The sequence below is a fragment of the Diospyros lotus genome, chromosome 1, assembly GCF_014633365.1.
Source record: "Diospyros lotus cultivar Yz01 chromosome 1, ASM1463336v1, whole genome shotgun sequence".
Classification (NCBI taxonomy): Eukaryota; Viridiplantae; Streptophyta; class Magnoliopsida; order Ericales; family Ebenaceae; genus Diospyros; species Diospyros lotus.
Genome location: NC_068338.1, coordinates 12,338,502 through 12,360,406, shown reverse-complemented (window position 1 = coordinate 12,360,406; position 21,905 = coordinate 12,338,502). Strand labels below are relative to the sequence as shown.

At 40.6% G+C, this 21,905-nt stretch overlaps 2 protein-coding genes across 4 annotated transcripts in view; one reads left to right on the top strand and one right to left on the bottom strand.

The window, feature by feature from the left end:
* Positions 1-12,143, top strand: part of LOC127807602 (protein EMSY-LIKE 3-like) — a 39,964-nt gene extending 27,821 nt beyond the window's left edge. The window contains exons 2-10 of one of the 3 annotated variants that reach the window (XM_052345603.1): positions 8,250-8,455; positions 8,548-8,657; positions 8,757-8,994; positions 9,114-9,296; positions 9,374-9,442; positions 10,712-10,930; positions 11,040-11,108; positions 11,188-11,242; positions 11,724-12,143. In XM_052345603.1, coding sequence (XP_052201563.1) covers positions 8,250-8,455; positions 8,548-8,657; positions 8,757-8,994; positions 9,114-9,296; positions 9,374-9,442; positions 10,712-10,930; positions 11,040-11,108; positions 11,188-11,242; positions 11,724-11,896 — 1,322 coding nt within the window. In that variant the 3' untranslated portion in view covers positions 11,897-12,143. Of the gene's footprint in view, positions 1-8,249; positions 8,456-8,547; positions 8,658-8,756; positions 8,995-9,113; positions 9,297-9,373; positions 9,443-10,711; positions 10,931-11,039; positions 11,109-11,187; positions 11,408-11,723 lie in introns of those variants that run through there. The other 2 variants (XM_052345608.1, XM_052345615.1) reach the window with 2 other exon arrangements.
* A 2,096-nt stretch (positions 12,144-14,239) lies between these two features.
* Positions 14,240-15,723, bottom strand: LOC127801693 (uncharacterized). The gene is made up of 2 exons (XM_052337065.1): positions 15,512-15,723; positions 14,240-14,810 (listed from the first exon to the last, which is right to left on the bottom strand). Exons 1-2 carry the CDS (start codon positions 15,721-15,723, stop codon positions 14,240-14,242), a joined length of 783 nt encoding a protein of 260 aa, XP_052193025.1.
* Positions 15,724-21,905: the final 6,182 nt, after the last annotated feature.

The following is a 21,905-nucleotide window of genomic DNA, read 5'->3' as shown; positions in this document are numbered from 1 at the left end:
ATAAGGCCACCAGTGTAAGAAACTCAATACTTACTATGGAAGGCCAGGAGGAAGTTGAGGAGGAGGAAGCGGATACAGACGGAAATGAGGGAATGCCTGATGAGAAAGAAGGTGATGAGATCTCAATGCACGCCTTGCAAGGCCAAGCAGCTGGTAGAGTCGTAAAGGTGACAAGGGTGGCTCGGAAAAGGAAGATAGTCATGTTGATAGACAGTGGCAACACACATAGATTCCTAGATGAGACTACAGCCCACAACCTACAGTGCAACCTCCAGGAGACTCCCCCACTGTCAGTACTAATAGCTGACGGGACCAAAATGGTTAGCCAACTCAGATGTATGGGTTTCAAGTGGCTAATAAGTGGACGAGAATTCTCGGCAGATCTGAGAATACTCAAGTTGGGTGGGTGCCATGTTGTATTAGGGGTAGACTGGATGAAGACGGTGAGTCCCTAAATATTCGATTTCAACACTCTGGAAGTAACCTTTAACTTGGAGGGCCAACAGGTTACCTTACATGGGAGTCAAGAAACAGGGGATTGTAGGGTTGTTTCAGGGAAACGAATTAAAAAATTGCTGGAACAGGGGAGTACCACTGTGGGACAGCTGCATTCCATTTATGCGGTGGACGTGGGGTTAAAGTCAACGGAAGAACCGAAGTTTGCTGCACCAAGGGACTTTGCCTTGGCAACAGAGAACAGTAAGGTACACTTCCCTTTACCAATCCATAATTTGCTAATGGAATTTGAGGATCTGTTTGCCACTCCCCAAACCTTGCCACCCCATCGAGTCCTTGACCATTCCATTCACCTTAAACCTAACAATGAACCAGTCAATCTAAAGGCCTATCAACATTCTCCCATACAAAAGGCTGAAATAGAAAAACTCATAGGAGAAATGTTGTCTAGAAATTTGATCCAACCAAGCCAAAGTCCATATGCCTCACCAATCCTCCTAGTGAAAAAGAAAGATGGCACTTGAAGGTTTGTGTGGATTATAGGCAACTCAACTCACTAACCATTAAGAACCAATTCCCTATACCTATTATTGAAGACCTCCTAGACAAATTAACAGGCGCATCCATTTTTTCTAAGCTTGACTTGACCTCCGGATACCACCAAATCCGAATGAACTTAGCCGATTGTCCTAAGACAACCTTTAGAACCCATCAAGGGCATTATGAATTCTTGGTAATGCCTTTCGGCCTCACCAATGCGCCTGCAACCTTCCAAGCATTGATGAACCACATTTTTGCTCCCTATTTACGCAAATTCGTGTTGGTTTTTTTCGATGACATCCTCATATACAACGCTACCTTAGACCAGCATCTATCCCACCTCAAGCTGGCATTTCAGATCCTTAAATTCCATCAGCTGTATGTGAAAAGGTCTAAATGCTCATTTGCAGAAAGGCAGGTTGAATACTTGGGTCATATTATATCTGGCCAAGGAGTTAGTATTGATCCTCACAAAATTGAGGCCATGAAGGCCTGGCCTCAGCCAAGAACCCTGAAGGAACTAAGAGGCTTCCTAGGCCTAACTGGTTATTACAGGCGTGTCATAAAAGGGTATGAAATAATTAGCAAAGCCCTGACCACGCTGCTCAAGAAGAATAATTTTGGTTGGAGTCCGAAAGCAAAGGATGGCTTTGAATCCCTCAAAGCGGCCACGTCGCAAGCCCCAACAATGGCTCTACCTGATTTCTCCAAGGAGTTTATTTTGGAAACGGATACGTGTGACACCGGTATAGGGGCAGTGCTGAGCCAGGGAGGGCGACCAGTGGCTTATTTAAGTCGCACATTGGCCCCTCGACATCAGGGTTTAAGTACATATGACAAGGAGTTGTTGGCCGTTCTAATGGCAGTGGAGAAATGGAGATATTACTTGGAGGGTAGAAGATTCACCATTAAGACGGACCACGAGAGCCTCAAATTCTTAGCCCAACAACGGGTACACAACCAGTTACAAAGGAAGGGAATAACCAAACTCATGGGCTTTGACTTCACCATCTTGTACCGAAAAGGGAAGGAAAACAAGGCAGCCGATGCTCTGTCCCGGAGAGATGTGCCAGCCGCTTGTCAGGCCATTTCGGCGGTGGTGGCAGATTGGGTGCAAGACATTACCCATAGTTATGATCAGACTCCTTGGATCAAAGAGCTACTTATCAGGCTTTCCACACAGTCCACTAATGATCCTAACTACCAATTAAAATGGGGACTATTGACGTTCCAGAACAGGGTGGTGATTGGGGAAGACGAATTGTTGAAGAAGAAGATATTTCAGAGCTTGCATGACTCCCCCATAGGGGGACATTCTGGGCTCAACGTAACTCACTGGCGGGTAAGACAACTTTTTTACTGGAAGGGCCTTAAAAAAGATGTCACTAGATTTGTTATGGCATGCACTACTTGTCAACGATGCAAACATGAGCAAATTACTTATCCAGGCCTCCTTCAACCCCTGGAAATACCCTCACAAGCTTGGGAACTAATCTCAATGGACTTCATCGAAGGCTTACCAAAATCTGAAGGTGCTGACACTCTTTTGGTAGTAGTAGACAAGTTAACTAAATTCAGCTACTTCCTCACGTTGGCCCACCCGTTCACAGCCACGGAAGTCACACGTAAACTAATGGATTCAGTATTCAAAGTCCATGGGTTGCCTAAGGCAATAGTTTCTGATCGTGATAAAATATTTACAAGTCAGTTTTGGAAGTCACTATTTCAAGGGCTCGGCACTAAGCTACATCTTTCTTCGGCCTACCATCCGGAAACTGACGGGCAGATTGAAAGAGTCAACCAATGTCTTGAGACTTACCTTAGATGCTTGTGTGTATCCAAACCCAGAAGCTGGAGTCGTTGGGTAGTTCTGGCCCAATGGTGGTATAACACCAACTACCATACCGCACACAAGAGAACTCCTTTCGAAGCTCTGTTTGGGTACCTGCCGCCCATCATCCTAGCTGTAATGCACTACTCTCCTCAGGAAACATCTGCAGATCAGTACCTAAAGGACAGACAAGACGCCCTACTAGCTATTAAGCAGGAATTGGCCCTAGCCAGTTAGCGGATGAAGCAATTGACAGATAAGCATCGCATAGAGAGATAGTTTGAGGAAGGAACTGAGGTATACTTAAAGGTGAAACGGTTCCAACAACACCTTTTTCACAAGGGACCAATCTCTAAGCTCAGTCCTAAATTCTATGGGCCCTTCAAGATCGTGGCAAGGGTAGGATCGATTGCCTATCGCCTCCAATTGCCTGAGGGAGTGGGCCTCCACCCAGTATTCCACGTCTCCCTACTAAAAAGATCAATTGGCCCAGCTGACAGTTCCAGCATTACACTGCCTTTTCCATTGGAAGACATTGAGACCGACGCCGAGCCAGTAGCAGTATTGGACAGACGAGTGGTTTACCAGGACCAGGCTCCCCTGACGCAAGTATTAGTGCAATGGTCCAACCTCCACCCGGATAACGCCTCATGGGAATATCTCCCTGACCTTCTGTAGCGTTTTCCTAGAATTACAAGTCTACTGTAATTTCTTGGGGACAAGAAATATTTTAAGGGGCGGGAATTATCATAGACCAAGGGTATAACTGTAATTAGAGGAGTAATGGTAGAATTGTAATAACCCTATAGCTGCTAATTCAAAGGGCACGCGCATGGGCTGTTCCTAATTGCCGTGCCTAGTTGTGTAATTCTCCTATAAATGAAGATAAGCTGAGGATGGGGAATTTGTGTGAGGATTATTCCACAGATTCCTTTCCCCCTCATTCTCATTCACATTTCTCTCGCCCCCTCTCAATCTCTCTCTCTCAATTTCTCTTTCTCAATTCTTCCCGCCTAAACCATTCCTTCCGGAATTACGGAAGGAAACCCTTCAACAGATTCCGAGCTTGACAACCAGCAAACTGGAAACCTAGAAATTAGAGGAAGGGAAATCAAGCAACCTATGGAGGAGAAGTGGAAACCGAAAAATCAACCAACCTAATTTTATCTGCAGATCAGTTGGAGGTGTTACAACAACTATTGAGCCAAACCAAGATGACCAAATTTGATATAAGTGAAACTCCTAACCTGGTAGTGTCTCTTACTAAGCAAGGTATACCTATACACTGTCTAATCTCTTCAAAATTCCTTATAGATTGTTGGATAATCGACATAGGTGCCTCATATCACATCACTGGATCTTTGAGAGTACTATCAGCCTATGAACCTCGTGATCAAGGTTTACCAATCTCAATAGCTGATGATACTACAACCATGGCTCAAGGGAAAGGTACAGCTAATGTGGCAGGCCTAAAACTGAAATTAGTGTTGTTTGTGCCTAATTTAAAGTGTAATCTGCTATCAGTAAGTAAGTTAACTAAAAAAGAGAAGTGTTTGGTGACATTCTTTCCTTCCTATTGTGAATTTTAGGATCTATCTTTCGGGAAGATGATTGGCAATGTTGAGGAGAAAGGAGACATATACTATATTTCAAAGAATGGCCAGGCCCTTGGATCTAGGTCTCAAATAAAATCTTCCTTGTCTACTATTTTAGATTTTGAACTTATGCTATGGCATTAGCGTTTAGGACCCACTAGCTTTAATTATCTCAAAGTCTTGTAACCCTATCTTTTTATTAATAAAGGAAGTAATTCCTTTCATTGCGAGCAATGCATCCTTGCTAAACAAACCATAATTTCTCATCCATCGCATACATATAAACCTACAAAGCCATTCTATTTGATTCATAGTAATATCTAGGGGCCAGCAAAGACTTCTAATTTGACTAACACTTGGTGGTTTATCATATTTATAGATGACCACATAAGGGTTAGTTGGGTGTTTCTAATGAAAGACAAATTTGAAGCCTATGCTGTATTTAAAAGGTTTCATCAAATGATCAACAATGTCTTTTAATCTTCAATCCATGTTTTACGTACAGATAATGGTAGATAATATTTCTCAAATGAATTCAATTATTATCTAACTAAACATGGGATCATTCATCAAAGTTCACGCCCTTATAATCTTCAACAAAATGGGGTGGCAAAGAGGAAAAATTGCCACCTTCTTGAGCCTGCTAGGGCAATTTTGTTTACTACCTCGGTCCCTAATGCCTACTAGGGAGAAGTTGTTCTTACTTCCTCTTACCTTATTAATTGGCTTCCCTCCAAAGTACTTTCATTTAGAACCCCTTTTGAGTGTCTTACTTGATTCCTATTCTCATTACAATCGGGTTCTAAATTCCCTATCACCAAAAGTCTTTGAGTGCACTGTGTTTGTTCATGAACATCAACTCTCTCAATCTAAACTTGAGCCTAAAGCCCTTAAATGCATATTTGTTGGGTATTCTCTCACTCAACAAGGTTACAAGTGCTGCTACCCTTCTACAAGATGTTCATTGTGTTATATGATGTGTCATTCCTTGAACAACCACCATTTTTTCATAACACTTCTCTGCAGGAACAAAGGCCCAGTGTAGAGGAACAGTGGGACTCTATTTTGCCTCTACCTATGATCCAAGATCCTGAACCCCCTACTGCCACTAAATCAGTCCTTGAACCTCCTATTCCTACTCAAAATTCAGTGTCTAATTCAAGGGGAGATCAAGAAGACCGGATTCAAGAAAATCCAGCCTTGGATAAACCATATTTGGTATATTCTAGAAGGTCTCGTGACCCTCAGCCAAACCCAATGTTTGATCCAGAGATAGGTCCAGAAACTGAGGGCAGTGACAACATGGAAAAGGCTACTTCCGATAGGTTTGATGATCTTGATATCCCAATAGCTCTAAGGAAAGGGGTGAGATTGTGTACAAAGCATTCTATTTCAAACTATGTGGGATATTCAAAGCTATCTCCACAATTCAAGGCCTTCACACCAGCATTGATGATGTAGTGATTCCTAAGGATATACATCATGCATTAGAAGATGAAAAGTGGAAGGAAGCAATAATGAATGAAATGCAAGTCCTAGAAGCTAATGGTGCTTGGAATATTGTCAAATCTACAGATGGAAAGAAAGTTGTTGGCAGTAAATGGGTTTTTATAGTGAAGTACAATTCTAATGGAAGCATTGACAGGTATAAGGCAAGATTAGTAGCTCGAGGGTTTACCCAAACCCAAGTACTCAATTATGAGGAGGCTTTTGCTCCGATGGCCAAACTTAATTCTATCCGAGTGTTGCTTTCAGTGGTTGTTAATCTAGATTGGAAGTTACATCAGCTGGACATTAAGAATGCATTATTAAATGGGGAGTTGGAAGAGGAAATTAATATGAAGATCCCCTCGAGTTTTAGACAGAAGACACAAGAGGAAAGGTATGCAAGCTAAATAAGTCATTATATGGTCTAAAGCAGTCTCCAAGGATTTGGTTCAAATGATTTAGTGACACTATTATTCAATTGGGATACAAACAAGTGCAGACAGACCATATCCTCTTTACAAAAATTGAAATTGATGGCCGGAAGACAATTCTTATTATCTATATAGATGATGTCATCATCACAGTAGGCTAAGAGCTGGAAATTGAACATTTAAAAGGAAAATTGAGAGCCGCATTTGAAGTAAAAGATTTGGGAGAGTTAAAATACTTTTTGGGGATGGAAGTAGCCAAAAGCAAGGAAGGGATTTGCATGTCTCAAAGGAAATACACTATTGATCTGTTGAAAGGAACTGGTAAGCTGGAATGCAAACCTGTTGGTACACCCTTAGAACCTAACTAGAAGAATAAAGAATACAACAAATAGGAGTATCAAGTGGATAAAGGGAGATATCAATGATTAGTGGGCAAGTTTATCTATTTATCACTCACAAGACCTAACATTATATATGTTGTAAGCATAGTAACTCAATTCATGCACTTCACCTACAAGAAGGCATCTTAAGACAACCTATCATATTCTTAGGTCTCAAAGGAACACCCGGGAAAGGACTCTTGTTTAAGAAGAGTCAAGACAAAGCAATAAGTGCATTTGTGGATGCTGATTGGGCTAGTTCTATTGAAGACAACATGTCTATATCTAGTTTTTGTAATAAACTAGAGAAATTTGGTAATCTGGAGAAGCAAAAAGCAATTAGTGGTGGTAAGAAACAGTGCAGAAGCAGAGTTTAGATCTATTGCACAAGGGATATGTGAGGTTATTTGGGTAGAGAAAATGATGGAAGACTTGCAACTTTCAATAGCTTCACCAAAAGTACTTTATTGTGACAGCAAGTTTATCATTAGCATTGTGAATAATTTGGTACAACATGACTGGATGAAACACGTGAGGATTAATTGGCACTTTGTCAAGCAAGAAATAGAAAGAGGAGATATAAGTTTCACCTATATCCCTACTGAATTTCAAGAGTCAGACTCCTTACTAAAGCAATGCAGAAGCAAGGATTTGAATCTATTTGAGGCAAGTTGGGAATGATAAATATCTATTCACTAGCTTCAGTGAGAGTGATGGAGAAGATAAAGGAGAAAATTTAGGCTATAACTGAGAGGATAAGAAGAGAAGATGCTAAAGATAAAGATGAAAGAGATAACCAGCTGGAAGGATAAGGATATTTCTTAAAATTAGATAAGAAAATCCTAGTTTATATTGATCTTAATCGAAAGTATATTGTTGTAATCTAGACCTAAATATTAGGTGCGTAATGTAGTCCTAAATTCTAGGAGATTTCTTAGGAAACTTTGTGCATATATTTACATACCACAGATCAATGAAATTTAAGGAAGTTATTCCATTCATTAAACTTCCAGAAAGTTTACTTTTCAAGAAAAAATTAACATTCATTTTCTAACAGCAGGGGGAAAGTGATGCATGGTTAATAACCTCGAGTGAGGTCTTTTTCATTTTTCAAATGTCAGGAGGTCTGTGTTTTTGTCAAAACTCATCGGTGCTCTGTGTAATATACCCTTTTCTTTGTTGTCTTTTTAACACATGATTATCTGGGCAAGCATGTTGAGGATGGCATGCTAGATGCTCCAGTGAATGAATGTTGTACTCAAGTTCAAATATATGCACCACAACAGTACAGAAATTGTTATAAACATTTAGCTTCCTTCTCTCCTCTCATGCTTGAGCACATGATGCATGCAGAGGAAACAACATTGTTACTAGTCAATGTTGTTGCCTGATAATTATCTAATGATTTTTGAAATGTTCATGAGGTTTTTCCCTAAATCTACAGATTTCCTTTTTGTTTTCTTTTTTGGGGGTGTACAGTGACAGTGAGGAGTATTGATAGAGGAATTCTTATTTGATATTACTGCAGGTACGGATGATGACCTTCCTGCAAGACATCAAAATAGATTTCCAAGGGCGGGCCATGCTGCAGGGAATGGAGGATCTGCAGTGGTCATTACTGCTCAACTATCTCGTATGAATAATGATATGGAGACCCAGATCCACCATATAGAACAAGAAGCATATAGTTCAGTGCTCCGGGCATTCAAAGCTCAATCCGATGCCATTTCATGGGTACATATTACAGTTTATTGTGTATTCATTGTATCAGATTCTTTGGATTGCATTTCATTGCTTTGAAATTCTTTTTTTTGTGTGTATTCTAGGATAAAGAAGGCTTAATTACTGAACTTAGAAAAGAACTTAGGGTGTCGGATGAGGAACACAGGGAGCTTCTATCCAGGGTTAATGCTGATGATATCATCAGGAGGATAAGGTTTGATGAAGTTGTATAGTTGAGAATAGTTCATCGTGTATCTTGTCACACCTGTGCGGTTACTCCTTTTTATGAGATTCTGTTCAATAATGTCATTAGGGAGTGGAGGAAGGCAAGAGGCCTCCAACCTGTTATGCTCAGCAGTAGCCAGCCTATCCATGATCCCATGCCTAGTCCTAGTGTTTCAGCATCACTTAAGAAACAGAAGACATCACAGTCTGTAGGTTCTTTATCTCGAGGTGCACCATCCCCACCACTGCATCCAACAATGCAGCCATCAGCAGCAGCTTTGAAACGTGGGCCTGTCTCTAGATCTAGGGGCAAGAAGACAAAATCAGTAAGTCATATAATTTTCTGAGAAGAGTTTTCTTTAAAAAGATGAAGATTGACATGCACTATACGCCTTTATTTTCTGTTTTTGGTAAAACTGAGTGAGGCATTCATTGGTATATGCAGCACACTTCTGCAGGTTTAACTGGAAGAGCCAAAGTTGCAAATCAGGGTTCTTCAGGTCCCCTTGGAGTTCAACCCTCTGAAGCAGCAAATTTTAATCCATTAATTGGAAGGAAAGTTTGGACTAGGTGGCCTGAAGACAATAACTTCTATGAAGCTGTGATAGTTGACTATAATTCTGGTGATGTATGTCCAGTTGTCTATCAATGTTACTGCATTATTCGATGGGCCTAAACTTAATTAACTAATCACAAAAATGCCAGGGTCGACATGCTTTGGTTTATGATATCAGGACAGCAGATGAAACGTGGGAATGGGTTAATCTCAAAGAGGTAAAAGATGCAACTTTCCCTCAGTTTCAATAATTATATTGCTGTTTTTTTTTTTTTTTTTTATCCTGGGTTAATACATGTGCTTTGTTTAGCTACCTGCCCATGTAGAAACTGCTTGATTGTGAAGCTTAGTTGTTGTTGGCCACATATGACAACATTAAAGAGGGGTCTGAATAGCATTCACTCAAAAAATGCTAATTTCAACAAATCACAAGTGAAAGTATTAAGTGGGTTAAGTGTAATGATACAAGGCAAGATGTACAAGCTATATGAAATATTAAGCAAACTGTTTGTTAGTTTGCTAACCACCGATTCATTTGAAAGATTTAGTTGTTAAATAGAGGGCTAATTTTCTTTTTTATATTATTAGTTTATACTCTCTATACATGCCCCTTTTTGTGTAGCTAGAATTTGTCTAGCTAAACTTAAATTATTCATCACAATCTCATTCAAAAGACAACTTTTACAGAGAGTAATTCAATTTTTCTATTGTTATTTATAAGCTTATACACTATTCCTTGCTAATTATAAGATGCAAGTGTTGTGAGAATATGATGAATATGAAACTAAATATAAAAGTGATAAGAGGGGAAGAGAATAGAAAGATATGGATGAACTCACTAAACATATGGAGGAGAAACATGTGCCATGAAGTAGAAACATGTATCAATACAAATGGAGGAGATATTAAATCTTTTCCCATTACAATGGGATTACATCAATGATCTACATTAAATCTTTACCTATTTTCCCTAGTAGTGGATGAACTCACTAAACATATCCAGGCAGAAGTGTGTGCATGTTGGATGAGACAAAAAATAAGGCATGAACACTAAGCTTGGGATACGGAGGAAAACTTTAGAAAGGTTTGGTTTGTTGCTACTCTTGTTTCTGATCTCATGGTGTATTTGGTTTTGTCGCTTCTCGAAAGAAAGGTTCAAGAGTTCAAGAGAGATTACGTCATTTTGCATGAATGTAGTTTAAGACTTCAAGAGAGAATGCCCCTTCTATCAATCTTTTAATGTACATAAAGACAAACAAAAATTAAAGACAAGTATATGTCAGGCAGATTTCAAAAATTCATGATTTATTCATGTGCTCGTGTATGATATGGAATGAGTTGCTTGCTATCGCACGAGATTTTTTCAAATGAATCGGAACGATTTTCATTCTAACTTTTGCCATCCTCTATACTTGTGGCTGGTAGCCTAACATTGCATGACTTGCATATGAAAGGCAAAAGTTAATTATATGATCTTCTGATCGTAGATATCAGCGGAAGACATCCAGTGGGAGGATCCAGGAATTTCTCATAGAGGGGGTCGAAGTGGACCAAATCGTGGATTTAAGAAGCCAATGGCCCACATCGGTGCCGCAGCAAGAGGAAGAGGGACCACGAAGCATCAGCCAAGCAAAGACCTTCCTTCATCACAAAAGAAGGCTTTGGGCGATATTGAAATACTTAATACTGATACTCTAATTAAGGAGGTATGCTAAATCTTTTAAAACTTTTCCATGAAACATCAAGTATGTCGACCCTTTTTTTCTTTTTTTTAGCATGGTTTTTTGGTTCCCACGCTGATGTGAACTTCTTTAGGTGGAGAAAGTTTTCAGTGCAAACCAACCAGATCCAAAAGAGGTCGAGAAAGCAAAGAAAGTGCTTAAAGTAAGAACTAGTACCTGGCCATAGATTTGCGTCACCGTCTTTCCTAGTAGCAATGGTGACACCCCTTTTTTAATTGCAGGAACATGAGCAAGCCCTTGTTGACGCAATTGCGACGCTTGAAGATGCTTCTGATGGTGAGAGCAGTACTAACTGACTAAATATAAACACACTAGACAACTAGGCAAGAATTAAACAAAGGAACTTTCTCTTCTATTGCAATTTGGAGCTTATGCTTCTTATGTATATCAGTTTGTAAGCTGTAAAATTTTGTCAAAACAAATTATTCAAATTTCTCCATAGAATGGCCTCCAGATGTTCCATTTCCTTATCAAGCTTTTCATTTTTATCTTCGGCTGGCATTCATTGGCTGCTAGTTGAATATGAGGCATATAATTTTGCATATATTCCTCTCTCTACCACTGGTAGTTGCCGGAACCTGTAATTTTCCATTTCCTCTAGATTCCAGACGCATGTTCTTGCATCATCAAGTTTCTTCTTTTTAATCCTCCAGTAGAGTTCCTAGGATTAAAAAGGCTGCTCTAACGAGCATTTGGTGACAGAGTGCGCATTGTTACACATGCTTTTCTGGTTTCTTTTCCTATCCAACTTTTGAAGCAGATGGAGAAAGGCAATTGATGGAACAAGATGATCAGTGCCGAAACCAGAATTATCATTCCGTGATAGGAGAAGGTGGTCCAGATGGCAACAAGAGAGAGATTAAAGATGGAAAGGCGGGTTCTCAAGCTCAAGAGCAGCAACCACAAGAATCCACTGCCTTGAAACAATGAAACATGATGTAGTTGGTTTAATGAGGAGCTAGGTGAAATGAAAGTGCTTGGTTTAGCGACTTCTTACATGTAATTTTAACTGTCAGTCAAGCTGGAGGAAACATGTTAGTGTTGGTTGTAAAATAAATGCTTTTAACAACTAGACTAGACTAGACTAGACTAGGTAGCTAGAAATTCGACGAGTTGTTATGTTAGTGGCTAAAGCTGTGAATATATATATATATATAAAGAGAGAATTGTTTCTGGATATGTTTGCCCCCGATTCTACCTGTAAATGCATGTCAAATCACGTGGAGTCGTTGAGGTTATATATATATGTATATATCGCTATCGCGAGTTTTCATTAACATGTTTCCCTTGGTCTTGGTGTTGAGCTTTGTTTAGTGAAATGATCTAATAAAATGTCAGATTGGAAGAATATAGACTTACCACCACTACTACTACTAGTCTGTACTTTCTTTACATTATTATTATATCAGTTCGGTCTTCTTCTGTTGTTTGGAATTATTTACTATATTTTTCTAACCAATAATGTAACTGTAAAATTACGTATTGTGCATAAAATATTGTTGCTAGGACACGATTGTTTTATTGTTGCATTTAAAATTTCAAATCGAAATCAAATCTTGATTTCAATAACAAATGTTTAAATTTTATCTATATTTTTCTTTACTTAACTGAAAATAACAAATATTTTTGTTTAAATATTCACTATTTTTCTTATATACTACCCCACTGAACGAAAGTGTTGGGTATCTTGTGGCCATAATTAGCCATAATATTATCAAGCAAAACACCACACACCTTGCTCCAATTAAGAATTGATTGAAGACCAAACAAAGCAGTAGTAGTAGGATTGCAACAACAGAACAGCTATCATATTCATAGCATATAGGAGATGCATGCAACAGCTTTGCTAAATCTTCCGCCATAATTTTCTAAGTATTGCCAAATCAAGCCAATCAAGCAGATCCCAGTAGTTACCTGCCAACGAGATGGGTCATAGATGCTACAACTTTTAAGAAGCTGGTAGAGGAAATGATTCCACCAAATCTAAATCAATTCATTCGGGGAATGGGAATGAGTTTATTCCATAACCTGACGGATTATGTTCTTGCCAATTAGAGTAGTCAGTCTTTCCAAAGTCCAGTGGGCCATGACTACATATGCACATCTGATTCTCTTATTCTATTTCCCACTTAGATTAATGGCTTCGAACTTCAGCTAAATTCATGCAAAAATGAACACCTAACTCCTCCATATTTTTAACATCGGATCATAACGCAAAGAGATATTATCTATAAAATAAAATTTTGTTTTGTATGTGTGGTAGATCCCAAATGTCTTTTAACGAACAATACCCAGAAATAACCCACTCAAAATGTCTCATCAACCCACTATTTAGTTGAGATGCCCAGATCCGACTTTGCATCATAGGCATGCCATCTGTGCTGATAGAACAAAGGTAAAGGCCAAAAAGAGTAAGATCCTAGATACTACCTGATGAGTGCAGTGCTTTAAATGTAGGGGTTTGGGTAGTCATTTGCCTAGTGGTCCATCAAAGGCCCTAGTTATTGAGGAAAGTGGAGTGAATGATGGAGGACACCTAGAGGAACAAATCTATGAATGTAATAATATTTAATGAGGTTGGTGATGATGCTTATGATTGATGATAATATCTTTAAGTTGTGTTAGAAAATCACCTCCTCTCATTCTGGTTCATCAGAGGCTATCCAGCGTAGTCATGCCATATTCCTCCCGACAAATCAAAATTAATCAAGAACTTTGTAAATGTCAATGCAATCTCCTCTAATCCAATGTCCCGCCTAGGGTTAAAACCAGTACCTGATCCCAGCCTTCTAGTGTTTCCTAGGAAGATAAGATACCTCTTCCATAGTAGGGAAAGCACGATGCTCAATGCCCATTCAACTCCTAGCTAGATTGTGAGGTTCAAATTTGGTGTGATGTTATTCCTATTGATGATGGTGTCAAGTCTTCGGGGAGAGACTTGAAGTTACCGTGAATTAGAAGACAAGAGAGAGAGAGAGAGAGAGAGAGAGGAGTGAATTTAGAGGAAAAGAGATTATCATTCAAATCGGATAACTCCCACCCTCCAATATATGGCCTTATATAGGCTCTTCCCGTGGAATATGAACATAATCGTGAGGCGCATCTACAACTACTTACATGCAAGTGGCCATGTGGTTACTTTTATTACAAAAAATTTCAATAATACCCCCAAGTCCTAACATTTCCTCACCCCTAGAAACAATTCTTGTCCCCAAGAATTTAGAGTAGCCCTGTAGCTCGTGGGAATTGATTGAGTAACTTAGGCAGGTACTCTCATGTTGTGTGGTTGGGGTCTTTTTGTGTCCAAACTAGCACTTGAGTCAAAGTCACCGAGCCCGGATGTAATACCTTTCTATCTAGAATAGCTTGGGGTTCTACTACTCCTTTTTCCTCTTCATTCAAAGGTAGGTCTGGACTGATAGTAGCATAGGGCTCAATGGACTTCTTCAAGAAAGACAAGTGGAACACCAGGTGCACGTTGACTCCTTCGGGCAATCTCAGTTTGTAGGCCACCTTCCCAACCTTTGACTCGACCTCATAAGGATTGAAGTACTTAGGGCTTAGTTTAGATGATGGTATGGTTGTAAAAGGTTGTTTTAAGAACCTTTTCAACCTTAAGAAAACCCTATCCCCCACCTCAAAGGACCAATCACTCCTCTGATCAATGTGCTGCTTCATCCGGTTCTGAGATATACTCAATTCCTTCTTGAATATTCTCAAAACTTCCTTCTTTTGCCGGAGATACTGTTCCATCGTGGCCATGGTGGTTGTGGCACTAGATAGGGCTGGAATCAGAGAGGGCTTGTAACCAAATACTGCTTTGAAAGGGCTCCTGTTAATGGCACTGTGGTGGTTTGAATTGTACCATCACTGGGTTAAAGATAGCCATTTATGCCAAATCTTAGGTTTAGTGTGACACATACATTTCAAGTAACCCTCCAAGCATTGGTTGACTCTCCTGATTTAGCTATCTGTTTGGGGATGGTAGGTAGTAGACATGTGTAATCCAACTCCCAAGCTTTTAAACAGCTCATGCTAGAAAGTACTCGTAAAAATCTTATCCCTATCAGAAACAATTGACTTTGGCAACCCACAGAACTTCACCACTGAGTCCATGAACACCCTTGCTACCTCTTGTGTTGTAAAGGGATGGGTTTAGCTGATGAAGCGCGCGGACTTGGTTAGCCTATCCACCACTACCATGACCACATTTTGCCCTTTTGATTTTGGCAAACATTCAACAAAGTCCATAGATACTCCCTCCCATGCCTGCTCTGGAATTTCTAGGGGTTGTAGCAGCCTTGGATAGGTTACATTCTCATGCTTACACCTCTAAAAGATTGAACATGACAAGACAAAGTTCACTACTTTTTTCTGCCATGGCCAAAAAATAAGTGTCTCACCTTGTGGTAAGTTGCCTTAATGCTAAAATGGCCTCCCATTAGTGACTCATGTAGGGTAGTTAGTATCCTCTTCCTCAATGCTTCATCATCACCCACCACCATTTTTCCCTTGAACCGCACCAACCCATTAGTAAGGGTATACCTTGAGGATCCTGATGGCTGCACTACTAGACTTGATGGCTGCATTGCTAGACTTGCCATTAAGTCTTTGACCCATGGTGTCTGCTCATAACTTCCAGTCACTTCTTTCATCCACTTTGTGACTACCACAGAAATTGCTTGGCATTGTCCAACCTTTTCCTTCTTCGATAGAGCATTTGCCACCACATTTTTCTTTCCTCTTCGATACTCCATGGAGTAATCCAATCCCATAAGCTTTGAGACCCCTTTCCTTTGTAGTTGAGTGTGTAATTTTTGTTAGGATATAAATTGCAGACTCTCATGGTCGATTTTAATTATAAAAGGGTTGGCCTCGAGGTAGTGCCTCCATTTCTCAATAGCCCCCAATATTGTCAGTAGCTTCTTATCATACACACTCAAACCCAAATGCCTGGGAGCTAGTGCTTGACTAATGCAAGCAAAGGGCCTTCCCTCCTGTATTAACACGACCCCTATTCCTTTGTCACTTGCGTCTGTCTCCACCATAAATGTCTTGGAGAAATCTGGAAGGGCTAGCACAAGGGCCTCTATCATGGCTAGCTTAAGTGTCAAAAAAGAAGCCTCTGCCCGAGAGTTCCACTAGAAACTATCTATCTTGAGGAGCTTTGTAAGGGGCTTGCTAATGAGCCCATAATTCTACACAAACTTCCTGTAATAACCAGTTAAACCTAAGAACGCCCTTAGCTCCTTTATTGATTATCATCTAGGCCACTTAACCATAGCTGCAACCTTTTGAGGGTCAGTCCTCACTCCCTCCCCTATAATAATGTGGCTTAAGTACTCCACCTCTTTTTGAGAAAATGTACACTTGGATAGCTTAACATACAGCTTGTTAGAATTCAAAACCTCAAATGTTATTCTTAGGTGGGTTAAATGTTGGTCAAAGTTTTAGCTATAAACAAGGATATCATCGAAGAAAACTATGATGAATTTCCTTAGGTAAGGCTGAAATACTTGGTTCATCGAGGCCTAGAAGGTAGCTGGGGCATTGATGAGCCTAAAGGGCATCACCATAAATTCGTATAGTCCTTGATGTACGAAAGGTTGTCTTATGTATATCAGGGGGTGACATCCAAATTTAATGATATCTGAATCTTAGGTCAAATTTAGAAAAGATTTTGGCCCCATGTAACTCATCTAAAAGGTCATCAATAAGGGGTATAAGTAATTTGCTTTTGATGGTATTGGAGTTGAGTTGTCGGTAGTCAACACAAAATCTGTGAGTCCTATCCTTCTTTTTCACGAGTAAGACAAGGGATGCAAAAGGGCTTTGGCTAGGGCGTATGATGGTTGAAGAGAGCATGCTAGCCACTTGTTTTTTAATCTCTGCTTTTTGTATGGGAGAGTATCTACAAGTTCTCAAATTCACTGGTTTAAAGTGAGGTTTAAGGAATATCGAATGGTCTAAGGTCCTTTGGTGTCACAACCCCATATTTAGGGAGCTGCGACTAAAAATTTAAATCAAAATACCATCCATTTTCCTCACTATTCTCTTACATAACAAGAGTGCAGCGATTACAACATGGTCCTTCTCATTCATAAATCAATTAAAAATTCCTAATGAGGATTACAAGCATTAGGCCCCTTGGCCCAGGACATCCCCAGAATCTTCGTGGTTGGGACGACCCTGTACGCAAGCACCTATTCATCGATTCCCTTAGGTCTTCAGCTTCCGCCACGTAGATACCTGGAATGATGTTAAAAACAAGGTGAGCCACAAGGCTCAACAAGCATATTTGAAGTAAAGGGCATCATAGGAAATTTTATCATGAAGGAATCACCATGACTAGCCACAACAAAGCTCCCCATATACATTCCTACGTCATGCTATACATTACGGTACATATTCACTTTGCTTTAAATTAGTGCCCCTGTCATGTTCCAGGTTCATATGGCACATGTTCATAATTATGAAAATGGTCGTTTGGGCCCAGTTCATATTATATGCCGTGTATCGTCATGCATGTCCACATTCACATTGCTTTTTATGTTAGGTACCCCCCATGAGAGGTTTCATATCATAATGCAACACATGCACATGCTCAATAAAATATAAATAGCCCTTAGGCTTACACCTGTTAATATGCTTATCAGCACCACACACAATATCAAAACTTCTAATACTCATCAACCATACGTCACCTTCTTTGGCATGGCAACACACGACTATCTTGCCCGGACGTCACCGGCACAATGATAACAGTGCTCCCGTTCAGAGGCCGAGGGGACAAATACCCATCATAAACTTCACCTGATAATCATATATACAATATCATGCATGATCATATGCAATTCACACATTCATGTATATGCAAGGGTTTTTACACAGTTATTAAGGGAATATTTATTCAAGTATTTCAAGGCCAAAAACCCACATAGATAACATTAGTATATACTTTAAACTTGGCAGTTCATAAGCTTTTCATGACTCTTCCTACAATCTTTTCCATTAAAACTTTTAACGTAACCCTATAAAATCCATCCTATGCACTTATTAAACTCCCTCTTCGCTTAAACCCTCAATACATTAACATGCTCTCATTAAACTCAATGAACTCAGAACACAAGACCAAACTTATATACCATATTCTTGCAAGATGACCCAATATCTTGCGTACGCCTGAACCTAGCCAAGAAGCATCATTCCAAACGAGTAATAGGGTGAGACAAACCCTATTTCATGCTCAAGATGGAGGTTACAACAAAGTTAAGAAAGACCGAAGATAAACTGATGAATCTTACGTAAAGGAGAGGGGGGGGGAGCTTGCCTTAAACTTCGCTTATGACGATCTTCTTCGACTTCACTTCCTTCCTTTTTCCTATCCTTTGCAGCTGGCTGCGTCTTCTTCTTCTTCCTCGAGTCTCCTCTGGCTTCTCCTCCAGCTTCCTCACGAAACTTCTTCTGCAATTCTCTTTCCTGGCCGAGCCTCCTGCTTCTATTTATAATCGCCAGGTACTCACAACGACATCCTCACCATTGCACCATCCCTCTAATTAATTTTCACAATGATTAGGTAATCTAAACCCATTTGCAACCATGCTTTCCCTGATTTCTCCATGCCCTGACACTCATTAATGCCTTACTTGGCCGCAAAGTAAACCGGAACCAGAGAGACGAGAGGAAGGAATGCAAGAAAACGAGATGCGTGGCCCATATCTAGATGATTCTAGGCTATCCGAATGCTATCTTGCTTCTTTTGTGAGTGATATCTGAATAGACTCCCCCACATCCAAATATGGCTCCCCCTCTTTGTCTCACATATCTGAATACAATTCCCCATATCCAAATATGCATCTTGGAATATTCTGATGCCCCTCAAGCTATCCGAACTAGCTTTCCTCTTCTTCTCTCACATATCCGAATAAGGCCTAGCATATCTGAATGCATGACCTCTCATATCCGAATACCCCTCACACCATCCAAATTCATACACTCTTCTTTTCCTTTGACACATCCGAATACCCCCTCGCATATCCGAATATGGTCCTCCTCATTTCTCTCATATCCGAACACCTCTTGATATATCCAGATAGGGCTTCCCCATATCCAAACGAGGCTTCCCCTCTTTTGAACATATCTGAATGAATCCTAGCATATCCGAATAGGCATTCTCACATCGAATATTCAGCTTCCACATCCAAATACGGCCTCACACATCTGAATAGGACCCCCTCATATTCGAATATGGTTTCCTTCTTTCCTTCTCATATCCGAATAAGGCTTGGTATATCCGAATGGGACTTCCACATATTTGAATAGCCTTCAACACATACAAATATCTTCCCTTGCTATTCGAATATGAAGCCTCATATCCGAATATCTCATCCACATATCTGAATGCCCCCCTTGCTATCTGAATAAGACTTCTTCTTTCCTTGATGTTCCTTCAAACCCCACTTAGTTCTTCTATCTCTTTCAAAAGATAATTATTGTGAGAACAATATGATGCCACCTTGCTCTTTGCCCTGAAAACTCGGGTCGTTACATTTGGGGTGGCAGGGTGTGAGGTTCAACAAAGAGATCCTGAAATTCCTTTAACAGTAAAGTTAAGCTATTTGGAAGTGATACCTAAGTGGTGGATTGGAGCAGTGCCAAGCTTCCTCTCCATAGAAGATTCTTTTCTATATCCCTACCTTCTAGTTCATGCCCCTCTAATGCATGGATTGAATACAGTTAGGTTATTTGACCCTTTTTACTCTTTATCAATCTCTGTAGTTTCTCTCCCCTTATCCATTTGCATTCTCCTTGCTCCAAGGTCCCTTTTAGAATGAGCTTAGAATTTCCCCTTTCCACTGTGACTTCCAGTTTGTTAAAATCAAAAGTGAAAGGGCTGACAGTCTTCATCCAATCCACACCCAACACTATGTAATAGCCACCTAATTCTAGAACACTTCGGTTAGCTTGGAATGCGTGTCCTTGCATCTTCTAACAAAAACCTTCACACTTTTTGTGGCTATACATCTTACTCTCATTAGCCATTATCACCGAGAAAGGAGTTGTAGCCATTAATTTGCACTTTAATTCCATGGCAGTAGCTTCATTCAAGAAGCTACGGGTGCTGCCACTATCGATCAATACCAACAGTCTCTTTTGTCCCACCTACCCCTACACCTTTATGATTTAACCAGTAAGCCCTCCTTTCAAAGCATGGAAGGAAATTTCTCCTCCCTCATGTTCTGTTTCTTCTTCCCTCACTAGTCCAGCTCCCTCTTGAATCACTTCCTCCTCCTCTTCTAATCCGTCGGCATTATGCTCCTCCTCTATTTCCATGTTAAGGAGTTGCCTCCTGTACTGGTGCATGCATGATATTTCTCACCACATTTGAAACATAACCCCATAAGTTGCCTCTGCTCCATGGTTGTGGCACAGAGAGGTAGAGGGTTAACTTTAGGACCCCTTAAAGGCCCTCCCACTAATAATGGCCTGTTATTCCCTCTTGCAAGATAATTAAGAGTTGGCATTAGCCTAACAGCCAACCTATTCCTTTTGAATATCGCCTCTAGTGTTAATTCCTACAACCTAGCCTTTTCTATTGCTTGCCTAACCGTCATTGGCACCATCATTTTTATCATGGACCTCAACTCATCTTTGAGGCCACTAATGATGCTGGATACAAAGTACTGATCGGTGAGGGTTGGTTGAGCACTCCACATCAATGCTCCTAATTCCTCAAACCTTTCATGATATTTGGCCACTGACCCTTCCTGTTTGAGTTTATTAAACTCCTTTATCACATCTACTGTATTTCGTTCCCTGAAGCGTATACAAAATTCCTCCACAAAATCAATCCATCTAGCATCCATTCCCCTTGATTTATGCCACCCTTGAAACCAAGCATCAACCGTATCATTTAGATAGGCTATGGCTACATTGATTCGCTAATTCTCAGCAATTTGGTAGAATTGAAAGGACCTCTCACAGCTCTGGATCCACCACCTAGGCTTGGATCCTTCGTGTAATACCCCAAAAGCCCAAAGAAGGGTAGTATGTATCGAGGATAAGTAAGGAAGAAAACAACACCAATTGGATACCTTTCGGGCTGAATGCAGGCAAAGAACTTCGGGGTTAAGCGTGCTTGAGCTGGGGAAGCCCAAGGATGGGTGACCCCCTGAGAAGTTCGCGTAGGTCCATTAGGGTAAGTTATTCCGGTCCTTCCTATCGCTCGATACGAGATGTTACAGGTGGTATCAGAGCCGAGCCTTGGTGAAGGCGGTCCGATGAGGGCGGGGAGTGGCGCCAGGGCGCGAGGGCCTGATCAAGGAGCGGCTCCTGGTAGGCTTCTAGGATAACAAACAGCCTTCAAAGGGGAGAAGATCTGGAACTAGTTGTAAGGTTGTATGACGAGAACGTCATGTGCTCAAGGGGGGAAAATGTAATACCCGAAGAGCCTAAAGAATGGTAGTCTGTATTGAGGATAAGTAGGGAAGGAAATAACACCAGCTGGATACATTTTGGGCTGAATGTAGGCAAAGAACTCCAGAGTTAAGCGTGCTTGAGCTGGGGAAGCTCAAGGATGGGTGACCCCCTTGGAAGTTCGCGTAGGCCCATCAGGGTAAGTTGTTCCAGTCCTTCCTATCGCTCGATGTAGGATGTTACACTTCGAATAGAGGAATATCCAACCTTGGCATAGAGCCTTGATGAGAACGAGGAGAATTAAATTCCCTTATCAATTTTGTAGTGTCTTCGTATGATGAATTCCCCATTTCTGCCACTCCTTGGGGTCGGGGAAGAATTCTCGCTCCCGCTATACCAGCTTCTGGAACGAACCAAGGAGGAAATTCCGGCGGCAACCGAAATTGAGAGAGAGCAAACAACATGCTAACCACACTGCCTATCCGTTGCCCGAACTAATCTAGCATCTCTATTTGCCTCGCCA

Excerpts from the sequence above, each read along its gene's own strand:
- LOC127801693 (XM_052337065.1), bottom strand. The coding sequence starts at position 15,723 with ATGGAGTATCGAAGAGGAAAGAAAAATGTGGTGGCAAATGCTCTATCG. Across the intron at positions 14,811-15,511 it reads CAGCCATCAGGATCCTCAAG|TGCCATTAACAGGAGCCCTT; the intron begins GTATACCCTTAC and ends AAACCACCACAG.